The sequence below is a fragment of the Hyperolius riggenbachi genome, chromosome 1, assembly GCF_040937935.1.
Source record: "Hyperolius riggenbachi isolate aHypRig1 chromosome 1, aHypRig1.pri, whole genome shotgun sequence".
Lineage (NCBI taxonomy): Eukaryota > Metazoa > Chordata > Amphibia > Anura > Hyperoliidae > Hyperolius > Hyperolius riggenbachi.
The window spans coordinates 386,323,993-386,340,514 of NC_090646.1; the positions used below are offsets into that span (position 1 = coordinate 386,323,993).

General features: G+C 42.4%; 1 protein-coding gene across 3 annotated transcripts in view; it reads left to right on the top strand.

The window, feature by feature from the left end:
* The window catches only part of FOCAD (focadhesin), a 256,927-nt gene that overhangs the window by 75,783 nt on the left and 164,622 nt on the right, over window positions 1-16,522 (top strand). For all 3 annotated transcript variants that reach the window (XM_068234405.1, XM_068234403.1, XM_068234404.1), the window contains exon 7: window positions 12,440-12,647. In XM_068234405.1, coding sequence (XP_068090506.1) covers window positions 12,440-12,647 — 208 coding nt within the window. The remainder of the gene's footprint in view (window positions 1-12,439; window positions 12,648-16,522) is intronic.

Here is a 16,522-nt window from a genome sequence, read left to right on the forward strand (position 1 = left end):
TTGCATTTTAATTTAAGTTTTTTATTCTGCAAAAATTGTTAATGTTAAGCCCTTCTAAGCAGCTCCGTGACATGCTTAGAATCCATAGTAATAAATTGGTACCCTGGCTAATTATTGCACAAATGATGTTAGCAAAACATGCTTTAGTGGTGTCATCAATCATCTTTAGAAAACATTGCTCCAAATCTGTGCAAGAGATCCTGACAGGGTTGACAACCATTTAACCTTTTCAGATGGATTCTCTGAGCACAATTTTTATTAGGGAATACTTTGGAGAGCTTGAAATCTGGTAAGTTTGCTTGTACTCCTACGTCTTTGTAGTCACATTAATCGTTGAAAGAAATTCATTCATAATATGGAGTCTCTGTGTTACTGTTATTTGTAATATCCTGGAAATAAGGCATGAAGCAGTATAGTGTACCAGCCTTGTGGATTGCGTTGTGGAACTCATAAGTAGTTTTTTATTACCCCTTCTAATCAAGTCATTTTTTATTTACATTTTTAAAATGTATTAATGGAAACGATAGAACAGGTTTTTGCTCTGTACTTCTCACATCCTCATTCCACAAAAAATAGTGTTACACGGGGTGAACGGGTTAGATACTCTCTCTTTTTCTATTTATTATTTTTTATGGGGTGGGAGGACATTAGCCCTTATTCAGTTATTCTCCTGGGTTTTCTCCTTGGAGATAATTTTTTTTATCTTGTGTTTAAAATAACTTTTTCAGCACTCTGCAATTGTAAAGGTATTAAGTACTGTCAATATTCTAAGTATGCCCCAAAAACCTGTGCTCCCAATCTTACTGCTAACATGATGATATTTTCAGAAATGGGTGTTGCTTCATATAATATTTGAGAAGATAGATATGGGAATGACCGTGGCAAGCATACGAATAACTAAGCTGTGTTCTTTTTGGTCTTTTTCTGCCTGAAAGAGTTAGCCATCCAGGTATGCAAGTGACAGTTTCTCACCAGTTGGGACCTATTCAGACTAAAGCAATAACCCTGAGTGATCAGGAAATACAGCCATAAAACTTTCCTGAAAGAAAACAACTTCTGAGTGCAGGGAATAGAAAAAAAAGGCCATTGTAATGCTTGGGGGGTATACTTTCTGAGTCAGCGTGTGTGCTCAAGACTATGTAGCTGGGTAATGGAAGAGGCTACACAGGTGGCCACAGGAGTAATGAACAAGGGAGCAAGATTGCCCAGAGCAACTGCAGCCCTGGGCTTCCGATACCGCCTATCACACTAGATGCTATATGATACAATACACAACAGACGTAATCTGTAACAGGCTAGGGCCATACACGTTAGATCAGATAGCAGTGGTACAATGGACTAGACAGAATCAGAGTCGGTAACAGGCTAAGGTCATACACGTTAGATCAGATGGCTGCGGTACAATGGACTAGGCGGAATCGGAGTTGTTAACAGGCTAAGCTCATACACGTTAGATCAGATGGCTGCGGTATAAAGGACTAGGCGAGAGAATGGTCAGTAAAGCTAAGGTCGTATCTAAGTCAATCTGGCAGTCGCATTGAAATACATTAATTGAGTAATGAAAGTCGCATTAATATACAATGGCTGCTTAGTGCGACGCCGCACTAAGCCTCAGGCTGAGTAACAAGACAAAAACAACAGACAGACAGAATGCTTTGCCAATCTAGTCGCTGCCCCAGAGCCGGAAAACATTCACACTGACATAGCCAAGACAAACAGGTAGGAGCGTAACTAATGGCAACCGCTGCAATAGTTACGTCCTCAGGAACAGACTAGAAGGAATACTACCAGTCACCAATGTGGTGATGGCAGATTTCAAGCTATCAGGATCAGAAGAACTTCACTGTATCCCCTGGGATACAGTAAACGTCCACGCAAGAAACCAGGTTAAACAAAGCAATATACAATTCACATGAATGACCCAGCAACAACTCAAGGAGCTGAACGCAATGTCGGGCGGAGTCTGAAATGGGAGGCAGACTTTTATGTGGACATCAGCCAATGGATGCAGGCATGCAAATTCCCACACAGCTGAATGGTAATCACTCAATACTGAGCTAGGTTGACCACAAACTGCCAGCCGACTATGAAAAAGGACTCTCATAACAAATGCATGCAATATTATGCAACAATATGCATATAGGAAATCCAGGGCTATCTGGCTGCAGTTCAACTGCAGCAAGCAATAGGTGGAATCATGACAGCATCCTGAGCTGCTCTGAACTGCAGAGTGATTGCAAATGACATCGAGACTTATTGCGAATGCGCAACCGAATGCAAACAGATAAGTCAGAACTGCCCGGTTGCAGTTCCACTGCAACCGACAAAACATGCTACAGGAGAGATCCTGTCAGCCATTAATTCATCTATTTTATCTCTGGGGCACTGGGACTGTGTAAAACACTATCATTCACATTAGACAAAACAACAGGAAACCGACTTTTTAACTTTTAAAAAGGAAATACAATTGTGGGATTAAAAAAAAAAATAGTCACTTTCTGGGGTAGGAGGATAGATACAATTGTTAATCTCATCAGTTTAGTTTCACCTTGGGTTCCCTTTAAAAGGATCAAATAAATCATGCCTAGATTCTTGTAGCAACTGGCTAAACAGCATGCTGCTGTTGTGCCTTCCAATAGTAGCTGACATTAATATGAATGTAACTCATTACTTCTCAAGCATATCCTGTGTACTAAGCCACCTGCACATTTGAGCATTTCTTCATTTGCCTTGTTTTACAACCATAACATACAGTAGAGACCAGGCCCGGATTTATATCACAGGAGCCTACAGGCACAGATGTCCTGGCACCGTAGTCTCCGCCCTCCACGGACCTACAAAGCCCTCCAAAATGCACTGCAACTGTGCTGGCTGTTCCAGCTGTCACTTCTCCCTTATTTCCATTTCCTGTCATTGGTAGCTACAGGTGTCTCTTAGCACTAGGTAGCCAGAAGTACCCTCAGAATTAAGTAGCAAGAGGTGCCCCTGACTAAAGGGAGATCTTGTCAGTGAATTGTCGAAAGCAGGATGAGTAACCTCTCATTTACGCTCTGCCCTGGACTTTGCATAGGTAGGGAGGGAGGCACTTGGGGAGGGGAATGAGCCGCCTTTACACCGTTAGGCGCCTTTAGGCATGTGCCTACATTACCTTATGGTAAATCCGGCCCTAGTAGAGACTGCACAGAAATATAATGTGCGCTTATATTCAAGTCATCATTATATGAGTGATAACAAGCCGATAAAGCGTTATTTCTGAATAGTGATGAGTTACTACAGACTGCACTCCCCCCCCCCCCCCCCCACCCCCCTTAAGTGACCTTGATCACCATGGTGTGTCACATTTCCTTGAAGTTATCCATCCTGAGTTATGTATCAGTGTTTCTCAACATTATTGTTGCATATACCCCTGTAGTAATAACTATGGTTGCCAAGTACCATATATTGTGAGCAATGTCATTTTGAGTACCCCTATAATGTTTTTCAACTCTTCCTTGATGCTTCTAATTGATAAATATTTATTCAAGTTTATTTAACATAATAGATCAACTATGACAACTTCAAGAGAAGAACTAAAGTAACCCCTGCAGTATGCGTACCATGTGTTAAGAACCATGGTTATAGATTAAATCATGATGTTCTTTACACCCATAAGAAGGACTGACATTTATTATTATAATTTTCCATAGCACTAACATAATGCACAGTTCTTTACAGAGAACTGTTGATATTTGTACTTCTCTGTAAAGAAGACCTTAGTTTGCCATGCCAAACATATGATGGTGTCAAACGCTAAGTCTGCGGGATATGGGAGGAACAGCACTGTGTTCACGAGGAAGAGGGTATAATGAGGGTAATTCCTAAAGACAAGTGCAAAGAAAACTGGAGCAGAAGAGGTCTATTAGCAAAAAAGAAACAATTTTATTTACCAAACTGAAACCTGATTCATTACACTGGAAAACTACTTGTGCTCCTTTTTTCTTTGCACCTGTCTTAATAAATCAGTGATCAGTGTGTTTGGTGTATTTCCAGCTCAGAATCCTAGAGGAACAAGGCAGAAGTGATAGTCGCTTACCTAACATGCTGCTCCAGCGTATATATTAGCATTAATGTATTTGGGAATGTTAATATATTAGGGAGAAGTGTAAATTTGCAATGTAAGTAATTGCTTCTGACCAACCCGTATCTGCTCTTGGCCTGGCTTTTTCTTCTTCCCATCTGCAGTTTGAAATGACAGCAGGCCCAGTGTACACAGCCGGCAGATATCAAAGGAGGGGATCTAAAGAGCTGCTCCACTAGTATTGCCACAAGCTGCCAAAATCAACTCCACACACAGTGTACAAATTGGCACACACTACAAAGCCTGCAGAGTGCTGTCTGGGGATCTTACCTCTCCACATGACAATGTGAAATATTAAAGCTGGAGAAAACTGAGAGCTTTACAGCTTGTAAAATGTGACTAATCACTTAGCATTGTTTTCTGCTAGCTCACTTTAAGGCCAGTGCTCACTTGAAATAATGGTAGTTATGGAAATGGAAATAATGGAACAATCAATCTTCATCATTTCAAATAGCCTTTTAGCATAAAACCACATTGTCCGACTATCTGGTGATCAGTGTGTTCAGCTGTGTGGATGGGGAGGCTGATTGGAACTAAGCTGTTGGTGCCTGCAGTGGTAAAACAATAGCAATTTAGCTTAAGGTGCCCATGCATCTCTCGACTTGGCGGCCAATCGACTATCCGATAATTATTATTGAATCTGATGAAAATCGGTGCCTCCAAAGGCATATCTAATTCATTATGCAGACCTATTTCGAGCCAGAATTGGTCGCAAGTATCGATCGAACATGCTGCAAGATGTTGGGCGATCCTGGTCAATTGGTTGCACGGTGGTAACAGCGAGCGATATCAGGACAAGCAATGAAAACCCTGGCCTTGTTCCCCCAGGAAAAATGTAAATGTACCCCTCGTGTGTGCATTTATACATTACCTGTCTAGTGTCGCTCGGTGCCCGTGCTTTGCGCCAGCGGTGTGCATACTGCTAATGGAAGAGCAGGGGGTCCCAAAGACGGATGGGCACTGCACAGTAGGCGACAGGTAACGTATAAATGTACACATACGGGGCACATTTATACACTAGGGGAGCAGGAGAGGAAGACTTTGCCGAGTCCCAAGAGATTTTATGCTGAAATCGATTGGGAATTGGCCTGTGGTGTATAGGCAGCCAAGAGATTTCTCTCTAATTAGATTTGATCAGAGAGAGATTTGTCTCTTGGTCGAATCTGCCCATCATTGCTAGATGAATGGCCATCTTTAGGTCTGCAGCCTGTCCGATCATAAACAAGCAGACAGTGGGAGTTGGAGGACACCTTTACACACTTGGAAAGGTGACCCAAATGATGGTGAATAATTTCGAAGACCATCGTGTGTATGGTCTTTTGGAGGAATTTACAAAGATATTGTTAGTTTGCTATACCGTATATAGCACCAGTATATCCTGCAGTGCTGTACTAATGGAATATATGCACATATGCATAAAACATTGTTCATAAGTCCTATTCAAAAGACCTCCCACTGATGTTACAGAATTGCAGTTGTCTTAGTTGGTGGCTAAACATGAATGCTCTTCCCGGCCAACTGCTCCTTTTTATATCATTGAAAGAAGGCAGCAAATTGCTTGTGTCAGGAGAAAAAAAAAGAATCTGATATGGTTTTCAAACCGATAAAATCAATTCTTACCCAACAAAGGCCATATGTTAACCATGATCTGGTTCCATAGACCTTAAATTCATGTTTGTTCTTGGGGAGAACAAGTGGATTGAGTGTCATTTAGTGAAAAAGATACTGTACATGTGGCATTGATAAGCAGATTCCTGTGTTTGGATGGTGTTCCTGTAGGCTGACATTACACAAGCTTATTAAAAAATTGAGTTTAAGGGTGCTCTTAAAAGAAGCAAAGTGAAAGGTATTTCAGGAATGGGCAGCAGTAAGAGATTAATCTAAGCCACTTCAGACCTAAGGCTTTTGAACGTTAACTTTCGTGTAGGACCAGATATGCTATTTTATCACTATACATTCCGATATGTATAAAATGTTTTTAACTGATTAGATGCTAGATTTGCCATAAACATCAAGTCTAATAAAAATCAGTTAAATAGGGCATTCACAATCAATACTCAAAATATTGATCAGGCATTAACCTCCCTAGTGGTAAGGACGTTGTTAAAAAACTTTCTACAAACGGTATGGACGAGTTAGCTTCATCCACACTGAAAACTGGCCTGGAAAGAGTTATAATGGTGTATGTGCACCACCTACTGGCAGTAGGCAGATATTACAGAAAATTCAGTTCTGGAATCTAATACCATACTGTATATTTTACAGAGAATTACACTTATTGCCACACTGGTCTGAACTCAGCCGTGACGGACTATAACGACCACCATGGCTAAGAGTTGTGCAGCAGACCAGAGTGTGCGCATCGGCCCAATGGCATTGTTCTTGTCACCTCCCCACCCGCTGGAAGCTGCTCCGTCAGATGCACTTGTCGTCCCTTCTCCTCCTGTGTCATCAGCCAAGGGCAACAGTGCACTAACAACTGTACAGAAGTGTCATCAGCCTTTGCACACGATGCATCTTTTGCTATGCAGGGTGGAGCAGAGAAACGATAAGCGTGCGTAATTGAGACATTTCTGGTGGTGGGAGCAGCGAGAACAATGCTATTGTACTGTGTCCGGGCCTTGCTAAAAATCTAACACGTCGCATCTTCATGCAATCTTTGTGCACCCCCGCCATGGCAGTCGTTATGGTGCACCACTCAGAGTTCAGACCAGCATGTGTATGGACCTTTAGGGCTGGTTCAGATGGATGTCTCAATCACCTGCCCAGTGTCTCGTCCAAATGCTTTTCTGCAAGTGTGTAGAAAAGAATTGGTTGACTTTCAATGGCGATTCCCAGCGACCATCATTTGTCATCATGCAGGGGGACACAGGAGTGCAGCGCTAATGGACCCCAGAATGACCAGACCGTGCTGCTTCCAGACACTGGAAAAAATAACTATTAAAATGCTGCTTTTGCATAAACGACAGTGACTTGCAAGTGTGCGTGTGAACTGGCCCTTAGTTGTTGTATCACACAAGGGAGATGTTTTAGGTAAACGCTGGACAGTATTTATTTCTGCATCTGTACAGTATTTCTTCATCCATATTTGAGGAGGATTTTTCTATTTGTGATTGAAAAGTTTATTTTAGAAATTTTAATTTAACTTTTTGACATGATTTTGTATTTGAAACTTTTATTATACTCAAAATGGATACTAGACCCTTGCTTGACAGATTTTAGTAAGTTGCAAGCAAAAATTTAGCAAAAATTAATTGAACAACTTTTTGCACAGAAATCCTGCAGAATTTGAATGCTAGGGAGGTTAATAAAAAAACAAAAACAAAAAAAAAAACCTGTTCTATTAATGAGCAATATTAGCAAGAGAGTCAGAGGGCTGTAGCAAAATGCGAGCAGTGTTCTCCTTGCTTTGTACTGCATTGTGGAGTACAAAGTCAGTGGCAGTTGTAACAGGATATATTTGATAAGATTTCTGCTAGAAGTTAGCTTTCTATTGAATGGGTTTGAAGCGATAAAATAAGTAAGCAATCAATATTAGGGCAATATCCATTGTCTATTATAGCTACCGCAGATTGACTTGGTGCACTTGGATGAGATGATCCAGCAGGCTGGAACTCTCGCCCACAAATCGGGGCAGCTGTTAACATGCTGGATTCTCACCAGAGGCCAAAAACGATGTAGCGTGTGTACAATGCCTTAGATCGGGCTAATGGTTGATATTTGATGGAAGATTGGTCTTTCGATTGCTACCACCCACATTGTGCTATACTATATAGTCAATGCAGTACAGAGTTACGGAAAATCACTCTAGCGTGGCATCTGCTATCCCTATCGCTGCACCACCCATGTAGATCTGGTAAAATAACTTAATTTTACATATCAATCTAATAATCGATCAGCTATAACCTAGTATATAAATAAATTTTGATCATATTCCCCGATTTTATCAAATACTAGTCACCTAAGCCGGTTTAAAAATGGGCTCTAGGTCTGTCACTGCCGCACGCACGGTGGCACATGCGTGCACCCGGCAGGCCGCCCCGCCCCGTGATCCGTCCTGCATCCTGTTCTGTCCAGCTGTCAGTGCAGGACATGCGCAGTAGCGCAAAACCACGGACGCAGGGACAGTTGCATTTTATTAGGTAGGATTGCATCAATCTAATAAATACATTTAATAGTATGCGGTTTGCTTTAGTATTGTAGTCAAACCAGATATTACATACAGTGGGTTGCAAAAGTATTCGGCCCCCTTGGCGGTTTCCATATTTTGTCATGTTACTGCCACAAACATGAATCAATTTTATTGGAATGCCACATGAAAGACCTATACAAAGTGGTGTACACGTGAGAAGTGGAACAAAAATCCTACAGGATTCCAAACATTTTTTACAAATAACTGCAAAGTGGGGTGTGCGTAATTATTCAGCCCCTTTGGTCTGAGTGCAGTCAGTTGCCTATAGACATTGCCTGATGAGTGCTAATGACTAAATAGAGTGCACCTGTGTGTAATCTGCAGCAGCTGGCTGATGGTGTAATGGTGAAGGGCTCTGCCTCTGACACAGGAGACCAGGGTTCGAATCTCGGCTCTGCCTGTTCAGTAAGCCAGCACTAATTCAGTAGGAGACCTTTGGCAAGTCTCCCTTACACTGCTACTGCCAATAGAGCGCGCCCTAGTGGCTGCTGCTCTGCTCTGGCGCTTTGAGTCCACAAGGAGAAAAGCGCAATATAAATGTTATTTGTCTTGTCTTATTTGTCTAATCCAATGTCAGTACAAACACAGCTGCTTTGTGAGGGCCTCAGAGGTTGTCTAAGAGAATATTGGGAGCAACAACACCGTGAAGTCCAAAGAACACACAAGACAGTTCAGGGATCAAGTTATTGAGAAATTTAAAACAGGCTTAGGCTACAAAAAGATTTCCAAAGCCTTAAACATCTCACGGAGCACTGTTCAAGCGATCATTCAGAAATGGAAGGAGTATGCCCCAACTGTAAACCTACCAAGACAAGGCCGTCCACCTAAACTCACAGGCCGAACAAGGAGAGCGCTGATCAGAAATGCAGTCAAGAGGCCCATGGTGACTCTGGACGAGCTGCAGAGATCTACAGCTCAGGTTGGAGACTCTGTCCATAGGACAACTATTAGTCATGCACTGTACAAAGTTGGCCTTTATGGAAGAGTGGCAAGAAGAAAAGCATTGTGAACAGAAAGCATAAAAAGTCCCGTTTGCAGTTTGCCACAAGCCATGTGGGGTACACAGCAACCATGTGGAAGAAGGTGCTCTGGTCAGATGAGACCAAAATTGAACTTTTTGGCCAAAATGCAAAACGCTATGTGTGGCGGAAAACTAACACTGCACATCACTCTGAACACACCATCCCCACTGTCAAATATGGTGGTGGCAGCATCATGCTTGGGGGGTGCATCTCTTCAGCAGGGACAGGGAAGCTGGTCAGAGTTGATGGGAAGATGGATGGAGCCAAATACAGAGCAAACTTGGAAGAAAACCTCTTGGAGACTGCAAAAGACTTGAGACTGGGGTGGAGGTTCACCTTCCAGCAGGACAATGGCCCTAAACATAAAGCCAGGGCAACAATGGAATGGTTTAAAACAAAACATATCTATGGCGTCAATTCACCACAGGTTACCAACCTATTTATCTCTTGGGAGGTAATTTACCTCCTGTGATATCTCCAAATAGCAATTCTCCAGAAGTATAGGGGAAAATATCGACAGAGAGAAATGCAAGAGATAAATGTGAGATAAGTATGAGATAAATAAGTGGTAGTAGTTATTTTTTTCTCCAAATCACAATTCACCAGGGAAGAAAGGGGGTGTGGCCATTCGTTATTTTTTCATCTCTTTATCCCCTGAATGAACCTGGAGATATCATGGTTTTCACACAGCAGCTGCTGCTGTGGAAGATGGAGCCTTTTGAGCTTACTCTGTTAGGCCCGGTGCACACCAAAAACCGCTAACAGATCCGCAAAATGCTAGCAGATTTTGAAACACTTTTTCTTATCTTTTTGTAGCGTTTCGGCTAGCATTTTGCGGTTTTGTGAAGCGTTATTGGTGTAGTAGATTTCATGTATTGTTACAGTAAAGCTGTTACTGAACAGCTACTGTTACAAAAACCGCCTGGCAAACCGCTCTGAAGTGCCGTTTTTCAGAGCGGTTTGCGTTTTTCCTATACTTAACATTGAGGCAGAAACGCCTCCGCAATCCAAAATCTGCAAAACGCCTCCCGCTCTGGTGTGCACCAGCCCATTGAAATACATTACCCAAGCGTATCTACAGCCGCAAGCGGATCGCAAAACGCAGCCGAACCGCTCTGGTGTGCACTAGGCCTTAGAGCTTGCTTCTATTATGAGGAGACGAAGCGCAGGAGGAGGGTCTGTTTAATCGCCCCTCGTATTTTTTGTGAGAGAACAGTTCTTAATAATTTTACTGAGACAGAGGTGGTGAAGAAGTTCAGACTCACTCGTGATATGATTTATGATATGATCCGGCAGTAAAAGGAATACTCTGGTCAGGTAGTGGTAAAACTCCGCCTTCTACCCACAATGCTTCACTTTCACGTTTTTAAAGAGGTAAAGTATCCCATGTAAATCATTAATACTGATTACCTAACTCTCTGCTTTCTCACACTTTCCTCATGCATATCTCTCCATTATCCCCTGCTATCGAACACTTATCTCTCTGTCCTCTCACACTGGTGAATTGACTCCAGAGTGTTAAAATACCTCATGAGATAAACTACCTACCTTTTTTCTCTTAGTAAATCCTCTCTGGTGAATTGACGCCTATGTGTTGGAATGGCCCAGTCAAAGTCCAGATCTAAATCTAATAGAATCTGTGGCAAGATCTGAAAACTGATGTTCACAAACGCTGTCCATCTAATCTGACTGAGCTGGAGCTGTTTTGCAAAGAAGAATGGGCAAGGATTTCAGTCTCTAGATGTGCAAAGCTGGTAAAGACATACCCTAAAAGACAGGCAGCTGTAATTGCAGCAAAAGGTGGTTCTACAAAGTATTGACTCAGGGGGCCGAATAATTACGCACACCCCACTTTGCAGTTATTTATTTGTAAAAAATGTTTGGAATGATGTATAATTGCCGATCCACTTCTCACATGTACACCAATTTGTATTGGTCTTTTACGTGGAATTCCAATAAAATTGATGCATGTTTGTGGCAGTAATGTGACAAAATGTGGAAAACTTCAAGGGGGCTGAATACTTTTGCAACCCACTGTACACACACACACACACACACACACACACACACACACACACACACACACACACACACACACACACTCTCTCTCTCTCTCTCTCTCTCTCTCTCTCTCTCTCTCTCTCTCTCTCTCTCCTACTCTCTCTTCTTGAAAGGAACTGTGTAAATATTTTTGACAAGGATGGAGACAACAATAAATAGGGAGAAGTAGAACCCCTTCCAAGTTTTTGCTTCTGTCCCTTATTTCCTGCACTCTGACCACCAGGGTTCATATTCAAACCTCTAATCTGGTCTCTCTGCTGGCTGCATGCTTGTTGCAGGCGTGTGACTCAGCTCAGCATGACAGCCAGGCAACTGCCATCGATTGTGAGGAAATTAAGATGGCAGTCTCCTTATTACTCTTAGGTCACGTTCACATTATGAAGCGCGGATGGCCGTGTGTTCGGAACGTAACGCATACAAATGCACACCATCCGCGTTTCTATGTGTTTCGTGGCTGATCCCATTCACCTGAAGTGAATGGGTCAGCCACGTATTTCTGCAAAAAATGCGTGCAGCATGCGTTCCCGGACCGCACTGGTCCGGAACGCATGCAGTGTGAACATCAGACAGTGTTGTCTATGCACTGTCTGATGTCGTGCGTGTCTGCCTCCTGTACGCATTTCCGAAACGTGGATGGGAATGCATGCAATGTTAACGGGGCCTTAGGGCCGGTCTCCACTCAGCAATTTTTCTGTGCGTCAGTTTTTCTGCATGTTGTCTGACAGTTGTGCATTGCTGACAACTGTTTTTCTGCATGTGAAAAATGCATTCAAGTGTGAACTAGCCCATTGATTAACATTGGTTGCAGATTTCCTGTGTAGAAAATGCATAGAAAAACTGACCAGTGGAGATAGGCTTGAGTTTCCCTTTCAATAAAAATGCATTCGTATGTTAATTACATTTGCAAAGTTCGGAAGGGCGCACAAAGAAGTCTAGGAAATGTGTTCACAGACTCTATTGGGAGCCAAGAAGTGATGTTGTTTTATTTATGTACTTTGTATAGCAAGAAGTATCTGTCATTTAACGAAGCCTGTCCTATAATTCCAGAGACCATCCCTCTGAGTTTGTTCACATCTTGGCACCTTTTCTGAGGTACTTGTTTTGTGAGCCTTCACAGCTACAGGAATATGCTGCCTTCCGAATGGCTCTCAGGAAAGCCCTATTTCACACAGAAAGACCTGGTAACACACAGAGGCCATCAGCAGTACAAGAACAAGTCCTTCTTCTGTTCTTTGACATGATAAGCTACATGCAGGTATGTGACATTTTATATTGATCATATCTAAATGCTAAACTAATGAAAGGTGTAACACTCTTTAACAAAACAAAATACTGAAATAATAATAACTTTTCAGTTGTATTTATAATCAGGTGAGAGCCAGGCTGTTTATAATTATAAGCGCCTAACCTGCAAATTTCTGTTCTGCGATATTTTAAAGCACATTGTAAATAAGAGAAAACAGTATTAAAGGATACCCCAACTGAAATGTGACATGATGAGATAGACATGTGTATGTACAGTGCCTAGCACACAGATAACTATGCTGTGTTCCTTTTCTTCTTTCTCTGCCTGAAAGCGTTAAATATCAGGTATGTAAGTGGCTGACTCAGTCCTGACTCAGACAGGAAGTGACTATAGTGTGACCCTCACTGATAAGAAATTCCAACTATAAAACACTTTCCTAGCAGAAAATGGCCTCTGAGAGCAAGAAAGAGGTAAAAAAGGGGAATTTCTTTCCCCAGCCGCCGCTCCTTCACCTCCTGGAGTCGGCGCCCGTCCTGCACTGTAGTCCGCTCCCCTGATCCTCTTCGCAGCCGGGCATGCAGCACAGGCATCAGCTGTGACGGGAAGACAGCAGAGCGGCTCCCCAGATAACGTTGCGTATACAGGAAGTAAGTATTTCCTGTATACGCGCCTATTAAATCGGAGCCGCTCTCTTGTCTTCCCGTCACAGCTGATGCCTGTTCTACATGCCCGGCTGCGAAGAGGATCAGGGGAGCGGACTACAGTGCAGGATGTGCGCCGACTCCAGGAGGTAAAGGAGCGGCGGCCGTGGAGGAAAAGAATCCATCCAGAGGTGGAGCAACGGAACGGAGTGATAGAGCGTCGCCACGCTCTATCACTTGTGCAGGAGGGAGGGCAGCGCAACCCTGGGGCGGCAATAAAAGATGACGGGCGGGAGGGGGCGGAGCCTGGAGCGTGGCCGCGGGCCAAAATCAATGTTAATTAAAAAAAGCATTAGCGGGCCAAATTTTATGTTGCTGCGGGGCATGGCCCGCGGGCCAGAGTTTGACACATGTGGACTAAATGGATGATGATGATTTAACTTTTTTCACTACGTTTTCATGTTAAAGAGAACCAGCGACAAAGCACCCGCATGTATTTTACTGCTCAGTCTGCCTGTTATCAGCTCTGATAAAATCTCCGACTGAGCATTCAGTCTAGCTTTGCCCTGGAATGTTTATAGCTGAGTCAGTCTTCTGTGATGGATTTTTCAAGCCCAAGCCTGCCCCCATCAGAGAAGACAGACTCAGCTATAATGATTCCTGAGCAATGCCAGACTGAATGCTTATTCTGGGATTTTATCAGGGCTGAAAACAAGCAGGCTGAGCAGTGAAGGATGAAACCGAGATCGGGGTAGGTGTTCCCTCTGATATATATGGAAAAATACATGAGGGTGCTTCGTCTCTGGTTCACTTTAACCACTTGAGGACCTAGGGCTTTCTACCCCTTAAGGACCGGCCACTTTTATTCCATTCAGACCACTGCAGCTTTCACGGTTTATTGCTCGCTCATACAACCTACCACCTAAATGAATTTTGGCTCCTTTTCTTGTCACTAATAAAGCTTTCTTTTGGTGCTATTTGATTGCTCCTGCGATTTTTACTTTTTATTATATTCAGCAAAAAAGACATGAATTTTGGCAAAAAAATTATTTTTTTTAACTTTCTGTGCTGACATTTTTCAAATAAAGTAAAATTTCTGTATACATGCAGCGCAAAAAATGTGGACAAACATGTTTTGGATAAAAAAAACCCCATTCAATGTATATTTATTGGTTTGGGTAAAAGTTATAGCGTTTACAAACTATGGTGCAAAAAGTGAATTTTCCCATTTTCAAGCATCTATGACTTTTCTGACCCCCTGTCATGTTTCATGAGGGGCTAGAATTCCAGGATAGTATAAATACCCCCCAAATGACCCCATTTTGGAAAGAAGACATCCCAAAGTATTCACTGAGAGGCATAGTGAGTTCATAGAAGATATTATTTTTTGTCACAAGTAAGCGGAAAATGACACTTTGTGACAACAAAAAAAAAAAAAAAGTTTCCATTTCTTCTAACTTGCGACAAAAAAAAATGAAATCTGCCACGGACTCACCATGCCTCTTTCTGAATACCTTGAAGGGTCTACTTTCCAAAATGGGGTCATTTGTGGGGTGTGTTTACTGTCCTGACATTTTGGGGGGTGCTAAATTGTAAGCACCCCTGTAAAGCCTAAAGGTGCTCATTGGACTTTGGACCCCTTAGCGCAGTTAGGGTGCAAAAAAGTGCCACACATGTGGTACCGCCGTACTCGGGAGAAGTAGTATAATGTGTTTTGGGGTGTATTTTTACACATACCCATGCTGGGTGGGAGAAATAACTCTGTAAATGACAATCTTTTGATTTTTTTACACACAATTGTCCATTTACAGAGTTATTTCTCCCACCCAGCATGGGTATGTGTAAAAATACACCCCAAAACACATTGTACTACTTCTCCAGAGTACGGCGATACCACATGTGTGGCACTTTTTTGCACCCTAACTGCGCTAAAGGGCCCAAACTCCAATGAGTACCTTTAGGATTTCACAGGTCATTTTGCGGAATTTGATTTCCAGACTACTCCTCACGGTTTAGGGCCCCTAAAATGCCAGGGCAGTATAGGAACCCCACAAATGACCCCATTTTAGAAAGAAGACACCCCAAGGTATTCCGTTAGGAGTATGGTGAGTTCATAGAAGATTTTATTTTTTGTCAAAAGTTAGCGGAAAATTGATTTTTATTGTTTTTTTCACAAAGTGTCATTTTCCACTAACTTGTGACAAAAAATAAAATCTTCTATGAACTCACCATACACCTAAAGGAATACCTTGGGGTGTCCTCTTTCTAAAATGGGGTCATTTGTGGGGTTCCTATACTGCCCTGGCATTTTAGGGGCCCTAAACCGTGAGGAGTAGTCTGGAAATCAAATTCCGCAAAATGACCTGTGAAATCCTAAAGGTACTCACTGGACTTTGGGCCCTTTAGCGCAGTTAGGGTGCAAAAAAGTGCCACACATGTGGTATTGCCGTACTCGGGAGAAGTAGTACAATGTGTTTTGGGGTGTATTTTTACACATACCCATGCTGGGTGGGAGAAATAACTCTGTAAATGGACAATTGTGTGTAAAAAAATCAAAAGATTGTCATTTACAGAGTTATTTCTCCCACCCAGCATGGGTATGTGTAAAAATACACCCCAAAACACATTATACTACTTCTCCCGAGTACAGCGGTACCACATATGTGGCACTTTTTTGCACCCTAACTGCGCTAAGGGGCCCAGAGTCCAATGAGTACCTTTAGGCTTTACAGGGGTGCTCACAATTTAGCACCCCGCCCACTTGCCAGGACAGTTAACAAACCCCACAAATGACCCCATTTTGGAAAGAATACACAACAAGGTATTCCATGAGGGTAATGGTGAGGTCATTGAACATTTTATTTTTTGTCACAAGTAAACGGAAAATGACACTTTGTTAAAAAAAAAAAAAATAAAAAAAAAAATTCTGCTAACTTGTGACAAAAACTAAAATCTTTTATGAACTCACCGTGCACCTCACATAATACTTTAGGGTGTCCTCTTTCCAAAATGGGGTCATTTGTGGAGTCTGTCCTGGCATTTTAGGGTCTCTGCAATCATTACATGTATGGCCAGTATTAGGAGTTTCTGCTATACTCCTTATATTGGGTATACAAGTAATGCACTCTGGGCTGAAAGGAAAAATGAACGGCAAACATACCTTGCTCCACATCAATGGCAGATCTTCCTCCACATCAATGGCAGTGATAACCTCAGGAGAGAGACACCCCGTGCCACCCTGCA